General features: G+C 47.3%; 1 protein-coding gene across 1 annotated transcript; it reads right to left on the bottom strand.

Moving 5' to 3' along the window:
• Nucleotides 1–313: 313 nt before the first annotated feature.
• Nucleotides 314–9,005, bottom strand: LOC131926141 (sialic acid-binding Ig-like lectin 5). The gene is made up of 9 exons (XM_059281452.1): nucleotides 8,873–9,005; nucleotides 8,445–8,810; nucleotides 7,983–8,261; nucleotides 7,752–7,799; nucleotides 4,915–5,163; nucleotides 4,526–4,828; nucleotides 4,139–4,235; nucleotides 3,686–3,821; nucleotides 314–1,530 (listed from the first exon to the last, which is right to left on the bottom strand). The coding sequence occupies exons 1-9, from the start codon at nucleotides 9,003–9,005 to the stop codon at nucleotides 1,339–1,341; spliced, it is 1,803 nt and encodes a 600-aa protein (XP_059137435.1). The 3' UTR covers nucleotides 314–1,338.
• Between the last annotated feature and the right edge of the window lie 636 nt (nucleotides 9,006–9,641).

Genomic DNA, 9,641 nt, shown 5'->3' with positions numbered 1-9,641 from the left:
ATAGAGGGAGCAGTAACTGTAATCGGGATGTATTGTATGACAAAAGAATCTGTTTCCGCTGTTCAATAACCAGGGGTCCAAGCCAGAGACTCCCAAAGCCCCAAACCCCCAGAGCAATGAGGAATGCCAATAGGAAACCTTAAGGACTCCTTGGAAACCTAAATCCTTCTGTGCCTAATTCCCAGGACTTCTGAATTTATAGTGTAAAATAACCACATTTTTAAAGTAATTTCAAATTTTTAATAAATGCATACATTTTTCAAAAACCAAAAAAGAATCTATTTCCAATAAAAGGGAGAAAAAGAATCCAGTTCTAATGCCAAAGATGAGTTCTCTTTTTTTCTAAACCTCATGCCAAGGACCTAACACATTAGAGACTATGTGTCTGGATTCTGTCCGTCTGTGTTACATTCTGTCACACATGCATGAGATTCTATTTCTACATCCCATAAACATGGTGTAATTTGTTTGCCTCTCTTACTTCTGGTGCACATTTGGGTACATTTCATTACTTTTATAGGACCCGAGATCAAACAGATTAGGGTCTCAGACATAGCAAGCACCCCTCTGCCACTGAGCTTCCTCCCCAATCCTTCCATCAACAACACACTTGGGGAAGTCTGATGAATAACTGTATCTTGTGTTTTTAGGCTGCAGTTGTGAGCAGAATTGCTGCACAGTTTGGCAGTTGTATCGTATTTATTTATCTTTCATTGACAAGCACGGATTGATCACCTTTCTGTACGTTTGCTGGCCACTCACATATACCGTTTTGTATTGGATTGTCTGCCACTTGTATTGATTTGTGGAAGATCTTAGTTTTATTCCTTGTAATTGATGGTTTTTCTGGGTACAGTAGTCTGGGCTGGCATCTGTGTGATCTTTCAGAGCTTGCAGAACATTCAGTGTAAGTCCAATCTGAGGTACGTGTAGCTACACCACAGTCACACTTCAAAACATTATCACTTTAAGAATTAACGTACGTTCCTTAAAATATACAAGTAAAATTCAAGTATGTGATAGAGTCAGAATGTTCCTCCCACTGCTGAGGCAACATAAGCAACGCAAGCAACAAACAATGAACACTGTGGGGTTTCTCCTGGTCACACCGCATGAATGGGACCCACTTTACAGAGGAGGAAGAGAGGGCACAGCGAGGAAAGGCGGCTTCTGTGGGAATAACACCGAACCTGGACTTGAACCCAGGAATCCTGTCGCCCTCATGCCTTCTCCTTCAGAACCTTTGGTTTGGAGGGCCACTCATCTCAGAATCTGCCCCTAACATACGCTGTCCTTTCCGGGACTCCAACCAGTGCTGGGACACAAGAGCAAGGGGGGTCAGCACTTGTGGATCTTGAGCTCCACGTAATCAGACTTGATGGTCTCCGTGTTCTGAGGATGCCGGGGCTTCAGGCCTTGGAAGGAGAGGGAGGCATAGTGGAGTTCAGGCTCATCCTCCAGGGTGTGTGGGACTACGGAAAGAGGTGGCTGTTCTTTCTGGTTCGGTGACCCTGATGCATTCAGGTGACCCTGAAACCCAATTAGAGAAGGGCAACAGTGAAGACTTTGCAGACGGCAGCAAGAACTACCAAAGGCCCTTGGGGCTTAGCCAGGCATTTGTTCACTTGTCTACTTCACATACATTTCCTGAGTGTTCACTCCATGCTTTCACTCACTCACCTTAACTTTAGTGATGTGTGAACATGAAGATGAACACATGTCTACATCCCTTCTCTACGTTCCCCCGGTGGGTGCCTATGTGCACATACACCTACATACACAGCACTTGTAATCAAACCAGGACCTTGCACAGAGTAGTCAAGGGCCCTAACAATATCTCCACCCCGTTCCCAGCTAATTTTAAGGGTCTCACTGAGTCTTCACAACCCCCTCCTTTCCCACTTTATGGATGTGAACATAGTCTGGTCCAGGTTAAGTAACTCACAAAAGACAGCACCAGATTGACAAAAACAAATGAAGGGAAAGCCAGGTGTATCTGCCAGCAATCCCATCACTTGGGAGACTATAGAAGGAAGACTGTGTCTGGGGCAAGCTCTGGCTCCACAGTGAGTTCCAGAACAGCCTGGGCTACACAGGGACCCCAAAATGTACATAAGTGAAATTTGGAAAACAAAATGAAAACTTTATCTAATTGTAATCTGTTGGGCAGAAGCAAGGAGTTACAGTGAGCTCTCAAGAAGCTAGGAATAGACCCACCCTACCCTGGTGGGGCTCACAGTATATGGGAAGAGCAGGGACAAGCCTGAGACTTCAAGAGGCAGGTGATGGTCTGCCTGTCAGAGGCAGGGATATTTTAACTGATACATGGAAGATGTATAGGCTCCATTGAAGGAGAGATCAGGAAGCATCTGCCCACGGAGTCTGGACATTCTGTAGGTCTTGATGTTAAATATGGTGCGAGCCACCTGTGGCACATGTAAGGGAATCTCAGCGGAGATGTGCTGTGAGAACAAAGTATACACTAGATCTGAAAGGCTGAGTACCCCAAATTAAGAATGTGAGTGTGTCAATAATTTTTACATTTGGTTATTGATAACAATTAGAACCACAGTCATTTGGTTGTGTTGTATGGAATGAAATTTGATATTATGTGCTTCTGCTTTTAATGGGACTAATGCAGATTTTATGTTATACATGTGACCAACAGTCTATTTCTTTCCTTTTTTTTTAAATCTTGAAATTAAGTCTCTAAGAAGCCCAGACTCTCCTGCAATTCCCCATGTAGCCCAAGATGGCCTCAAACTTTACATTTTCTTTTCTCATGCTTCTCAAGTGTCAGGAATATAGGCATGTGCCACCAAAGTCCAACCTCCTGGTGTTTCTGTCTCTCTCTGTGTCTTTCTTTCTGTCTCTGTCTGTCTGTCTGTCTGTCTCTATTCTTCCTCCTCCCCTTTCTCTCTTTCCCTACTGGGGATGGAACCCAGGGTCTCACACATGCTAGAAAACTACGAGAGGGCTACATCCCAAGTACCTCACTGTTAAATTCTGGGCAAGCATTCCACCTCTGAGCCACACCCCAGTCCCAGCTGGTTCTAACCAAGTGCCCTACCCTTTAGCTACAACCCCAGCCCATCACTGGTAGATTCTATGCAGGCATTCCACTTCTAAGCCACATCCTCTGTTTCTCAGTGATGGATGCAAGGCAAGTTCTCTACTGCTGAGCCACGTTCCTAGCTCTTTTCACTTTGGATTTTATTTGGATCTCATAAGTTACCCTAGTAGGCCCTCAGCTCACTTGGTAGTTTATGCTGGCCTTGTACGCCCCATCCTCCCACCTCAGCCTCCTAAATGCTGAGATTATAGGTCTGCCCCACCATGCCGCACCATGCCCCACGTGGCATTCTATTTCTGTTTAACAACACGTATTTGGACTGCAAGGACCAAGCAGAACTCAATAGCTGTTTGGAATTCCTTCATGAAAGTTTACTGTGGACTGATGAAGCCAGTGCTGAGGCCCAGGGAAAGGCTGTGAAAACTTGACAGGAAGTAGCTACCTGGGAAGAGCTTTGCCGACAAGAACAGTAGGCAGGCCTGGGTAAATACCTGAAGCAGGAGATGGAGGTAGGGACAAATGCCAGGTCCCCAGCCTGCAGCTGGAGAAGGAAAGTTGGATGTTGGAGAGGCATTTGGGGAAACAGAAGCTCAGTATTGATGCGCTGGGTACCTGGTTGGAGTATCTTAAGGAAACTCTGGATGAAATCATGCTTGAACCATTTGTGATGGAGCCAGGGCTCTCGGCAGGATGGTTGTCTTCCATGCTTGCTCCTTTCAGGGCTGATTTCTTCCTGAGGAACTTCATTCTGGAGAAAGGGATCAGTTTTCTTTTTTTGTTTTTGTTTTTGTTTTTTGTTTGTTTGTTTTTCCCATCTCTGCTGGATGGATTTTCGGACCAGGGAAGACCAGGTACAGAGGCTTGGGATGGGGCTACTCTGTGGATTAAAGATCCTCAGTGGGTGAGACTACATGATTTGAACAGACTCTACACCTGGTCAAGGTAGCAAGAGACTTCTGCTAACTCTGGCCCTGGGTCATTATCTTACTGGGCTGAATTTTAGAGATTCTTTAAGCAGTCCTCAATCACTACATGAAGCCTTCACCAAATGGGGCCACCACTCACATGAAGTAGATGAAGCAGAAGCAGACAGCAAGCAAGGCCATGAGACCAGTTCCTCCGATGGCCCCTTGGACCACTCCTGTACTGGTTTCTGATGTGTCTGTTAACAAGAAAGAGCTGGTGTGATGGAAAGTCGTCCTCTCAAGCAGTCATCTTAGCATCCAACCTTCTTTAGTCCATTATTTGTAAGAATGTCCATTCCAACTCTGGTTTAGGTCCCTACTTTCCCGTGGGTGTATGTGACTACAGCCTCCTGTCCCCAAACCTCCTGCAATCCAACAGTAGGAAACCACGAACACTAGCCCCACTTTAACCGAGTCAGCCCTAATCTGTTCACTCCCAATGTCTTGTACAATCCAGACAGAAGTCACCCCTTCCCTCACACGTTACCCTTTGTGACCTCTTGACCCGGCAGCAGTAAGACAGTGACACTCTGAACCCCATTGTCATTCCAAGCCTCACAGCTGAGTCTGTGGCCAGCACTGAACTCCATGCTGAGGCTCAGGTTGCTGTTGGCCCATGGTCCTGTGGAGCTGGAGGTGACCGTGAAGGAGACATTGCTGCTGTTCCCCTCCAGCAGCCCCTCCCCCAGCCGCCAGCGCAGGGACGGGGTGGGCCAGGCTCTGGAGGAGCAGCTGCAGTGCAGACCCTCAGCTTCCCAGGAGCAGGAGGGCACCAGCAGCTGTAGAAGGCCTGGGGAGTGGAACACAAAGAGAGGTATCAGAGGGGCTTCCCAGATTGTGATCACAGTGCCACACGCCCATTATCTTCCAACTCACTCCTTACGCTGAGGTTCACAAAGGCCTCCTGAGCACTCAGATTGTTCTGAGCTCGGCAGATGTATTTTCCATGGTCCTCCAACTCCACCCTCGGCAGCTGCAGTTCCTCAGTAGAGAGCTGGAGAGGCCTCTCGGTCAGGCGCTCCCAGCTCAGCACGGCAGGGGGGTTGCTGTCGGCCACACAGACCAGGCTCAGGGACTCACCCTCTTGAATATGCAGAGATGAGCCACTGTGCAGGACTTGAGGCTCTGTGGAAGCAGAGAGAAGGCCAAGCTGGTCGCAGAAGGCTTTGCCTTTCTTCTCCTTTTCCCACATCTGTCTTTTCTCTTCTGCTGGCTGACGGCCTCACGCCATAAAGAGTGAAGACAGACAGCATCTCTTAGAAGGGTGAGGTCATCAGAACCACCTTGGGTTCCGTTCTTCTCTGCCTTACTTGCCCTGGAGAGTTTACCCTTCTGTCTCTCAAGAGCATCTCACTAAGGCCTGCCTAATTCAGCTGTGTCTGAGGAGCTCACAGTCTCAGGGGCAGGTGCCCAAAGCAGATGGCACAGCACGGTGGTGAGTTTTATGGTGGATTTGTCTCAAAAGCCCAGGGAGATTCTCAGGACAAGGAGGTCTTCCAGGAGGAGGAAGGCTGAGGGAGGATGTGAAGAACAGTGGAGCCAATGCCAATGTTCTGTCCACGGTGAGACAAAATCACTCTATGCTAGCTGACGGACACTAAAAAGTCCCTTCACCTGGCAAAAAACTCTCTTCAGATGACTTTGGAAATTATCACAGACCAATAAATACAACTTATTGATATTATTATTATTATTATTTATGAGAGAGGGTCTCATATAGCTTGGACAACTTCAGACTTACTATGGAGATGAGGATGACTGAATTTCTGAGATTCCTGCTTCTGCCTCTCAAGTGTTTGGGTTATAGGAGTGCGATTACCATGCTTGGTTTATGCAATGCTGGGGATTCTGCCCAAGGTTTCCTGCACACTGGGATAGCATGCTGCCAACTGAGTCACACCCACAGCCCATAAGTAATACTTAAACACCGTAAAAGAGACTCAGTTTCTTGAGAGAATAACGTGAATGAAAACTACAGTGACTTCATTTGTGACATGAGGGAGGGGAGTATGTTTGTTAAAGAGAGAAAGACATTGTTCCTGTGGATATGAATAAGACAAAGTCTATGGTGTGCAATTGGCAGTGTGTGTGAAATACAAATGACCCTTTGTTCTGGAATTTTCTTCCTTAGGAAATGATTTTGTGGACATGGCCACAAATGTAGAGTTTTCATGTAAGTCACTTATTGAATAAAAGACAAGGAATGCCAGTTTTCTGTCAAGACATAAGATAGTAAACACTTTATCATAACATTAGAAAACCATGGAGTTACGTCTACGTGTGACGGAGGAAGTCTCCAAGAAAACTAAGTTTGAGGGGAAAAATTAATTCAGTCACTTGCCATTAACTGACACATGTATCATGACAGTGTGGGTTTGACCACGAAGGAAAGCATAAGGATAAGTAAGAATTAAGTTTGTAGAAGAAGCAAGAGGTGAGACTTGAGACAACCTCAGACACCTAAGGTAGGCTTTATTCAACGCCAGAGGGCATCTCCAGATTGGGTTACACCATGATCAGGGATCAGGTCTCAGAAATACAGTGATCAGAGTTCAAGATGGTGCAGGTTATATGCTTCAAGCTGGGGTTTTGAACTAAGGACAGGAAATGGGAAGAGAGGAGGGTTAGGAGCAGAAGGAGGAAGTTAGCTGCTTCCTCATAGACAAGCTGGTTTCAAGACTGTCGGGGTCTGTTTTCTTTTTTTGCAACCACTGAGTGTCTAGGGTCAGGATCAGCTGCTTTGCTTCTGCAATCCCCAAAGAGCAGGCTTCTTGTAACTATGAGTTCAGTTTACGGCCTTGGCTTTTGGGGGGTTCTTTTCTTTAGTAATCTCATTAACAAAAGGTCTAAGCTGTAGCTTAGTGATATAGTTCCATCCTATATAAATAAGTAAATAATAAAGAAAGAAAGAAAAAAAATGATAAAGTTGCAAAGTGGTGTGTGAAGAAGGTATGTGTTTCTCCTCCCACCTGGTGTGGTGTGCATGCAAGACTATCTGTGTATGGTCAACTGACACAGGAGAACATTAGACACCAAGAGCTTTTAGTATTAATTTTTTATATGGTCAGAATTATATTGCATTAAAATCCATATATTGGAGCCCCAACCACCAATATAATGGAGATATTTGGGAGGTAATTACGGTAAATGAGACCATAGGATAAAGGTGTTGATGGTGGAATTAATGGGGCTATAAGAAGATAGCAGAGTGCTTGTGTAGTCTGTTGCTGCTGTTTAAAGACGTGAGTAGAGAGAAGACCATCAGTAGCACAGGCACGGTACCCTCACCAGGAGCTAGCCCCTGGAACTGGAGCTCCTGTCCTTCAGAGTTAAGGAGCCTGTGTTTCTGCTGTGTAAGTCACCCCCTCTATCATATGACAGAGGTTGAGGCAGGATAAAACACGTCTCACACTACATTTGACAAAAATCACCTCACAGAGAGGAAGGGAGCTGGGAAACAGGCCAGACTCGGGTGCTAAGGGGAGCGAGGGCAGCCTGAGGATGAAGACAGTCTTGGCACTGGAGGCTGCCACTGTGTCTTGAGAAAGACAGAAGCCATGGGCATTTGGGGTAGAGTGCAGTGTGTGGGTGAGGGGTGAGTGGGGATGCCATATCACCCCTTCCCCATCCTGAACCTCTTCCCGCCTGAGCTCCAGAACATCTGCTTATCTCTGTGGGCAGCACCCGCCCCAGGGAGGAGAGGTTCCCCCTACCTGTGTCATCTCCCCGGGACGCCCTGATGGTCAGCTTCTGTGGAGCATCTGGGCAGAGAGATAGGGTCATTCTCTTTTCAGAGAGGAGGTGGCTGCTGGTATTTCACCCCAGGGCTCTTTTCTTCTCCCACACTCCTGGCTTTCAGGACCCACCAACCAGTTCTACCTCCTCCATCCCACACCCCTAATATCCCTTCCCCGGGGACCCAGGTATCCTGCCCTGGCACTTACAGGTGACAGCGAGCTGTTCAGTCCTCTCTACCATAACACCAACACCAGGGAAGGTCACCTGACAGGTGATGTTGGTGCCATGGTCCTGGGGCCTGGGTATGAGGTTCAGCTCTGAGGAGAGGGTGGTCCTGGGGCCCAGGGAGGTGAGGGCAGATGACATCCAGGAAAAGATGGGGGCTGTCCCCTGCTCACAAGCCCAGGGCAGAGAACAGATCAGTTGGGTGGAAGTGCCGGACACCAGGGTAGGTATGATTTGGAAGTTGGGGGTCTCAGTCAGAGCTGTACAGAGAGAGATAGGGACACAAGACATGGTGGGGATCACTATGTGTGACTCTACTTCAAGCCAGGCTTCTCCCCCCAACCCCCCCAACCCCCCCAACCCCCCCCCCCCCCCGCCGCCCACCTCATTATGCACCCAGAGGCTTTGGAACAAGGACCCACACACAAACCCTCATCACATACCTATCACATGCACAGAGAGCTTCTTAGTCAGAAAACTGTATTTCACAGATCCAGCCAGCCTGAAGAAGTACACTTGTGTGTCACTTCTCTTTGCGTCTCTGATCTCCAGGGAGCAATTTTGGGTGTTTGGTCCCCCCATGAGATGGAATCGACCTTGAGCTTCCTTCTGTACTGATCGATTTGGGTCATTTGTAGCCACCGGAGAGTCGCGGTTTATACTGGCCCCATCCTGGAACCAGTAGCCAAAGACAGAACTACTGGAAGTGGGGTAACGGACTTGGCAGGACACAAAGACGCAGAGACCCTCCTGTACCGTCACTGAATCAGTCACTAAGAGCTCATAATCCCCCGTCTTAGCCAGGGACCCTGCAAAGAAATGAGAGTTATCTTGGTTCCGTTCCACCAGCCCTGTCGCTATCCCTACTCACCTGCCCAGAGCAGGGACAGTAGCAGGGGCCGAAGCATCACACAGTGGAAGGTTCTGCGCTCCTCTGGGTGGTCAGAGAAAGGAGACTTGATCAGTTTGAAGTGGGTCCTTGGGTGAGAGTGACAGACTTCCATGTCACAGGACTGAGAAGACGTCCCCCTGAAAGCCCAGGAATGAGGACAGAGAGCGACTGACCACAGAGGAGGAACTTTCTACCCACAGGTTATCAGAGCTGTCAAGGCCCTTGGAGAACAAGCACTTCCACTTTTCACGTGGGGTATCATGGGAGCCACAGTCAGTGAGAAAGACCCACCCTCTGCTCCTGAATCCTGTCTGTAGCATTTGTTTCTCATTTGTCTTTATTAAGAGTCTGATGGACCTCATGCAGATATACAAATAAAAGTAGAAAAAAAAAGCCCTTAAAAAAAAAAAAAGTCTGATGGCCAGAGATATGGCTCAGCAGGTAAAGGCACTTGGCACTAACCCTGATGGCCTGAGTGTGATCCCAGGACCCACATTGTGGAAAGAATGAACTGACTCTCAAAAGTTGTCCTTTGACCCCCACTTGTGCATGGTGGCACACCCATACCACAGTGGGCATGCACATACACACATAAAAATAAATGTAATAAAGTTTTTTTTAATGCATAAAGAGAGGGAGACTGGGGCACTCACTGCCTAAATAAGTTTCCTATTGCTGTTATAAAATATCCTGACAAAACAACTTAAAGAAATATTTATTTTGTCTTAGAGTTTGAGGTTATGGTTTA

The sequence above is a fragment of the Peromyscus eremicus genome, chromosome 1 (genome assembly GCF_949786415.1).
Source record: "Peromyscus eremicus chromosome 1, PerEre_H2_v1, whole genome shotgun sequence".
NCBI lineage: Eukaryota > Metazoa > Chordata > Mammalia > Rodentia > Cricetidae > Peromyscus > Peromyscus eremicus.
This window is presented reverse-complemented; position numbering and strand designations above follow the sequence as displayed.

Excerpts from the sequence above, each read along its gene's own strand:
- LOC131926141 (XM_059281452.1), bottom strand. The coding sequence starts at position 9,005 with ATGGAAGTCTGTCACTCTCACCCAAGGACCCACTTCAAACTGATCAAG. Across the intron at positions 7,800-7,982 it reads TGAACAGCTCGCTGTCACCT|ATGCTCCACAGAAGCTGACC; the intron begins GTAAGTGCCAGG and ends CTCTCTGCCCAG. Across the intron at positions 3,822-4,138 it reads TTCTGCTTCATCTACTTCAT|AATGAAGTTCCTCAGGAAGA; the intron begins GTGAGTGGTGGC and ends CCCTTTCTCCAG.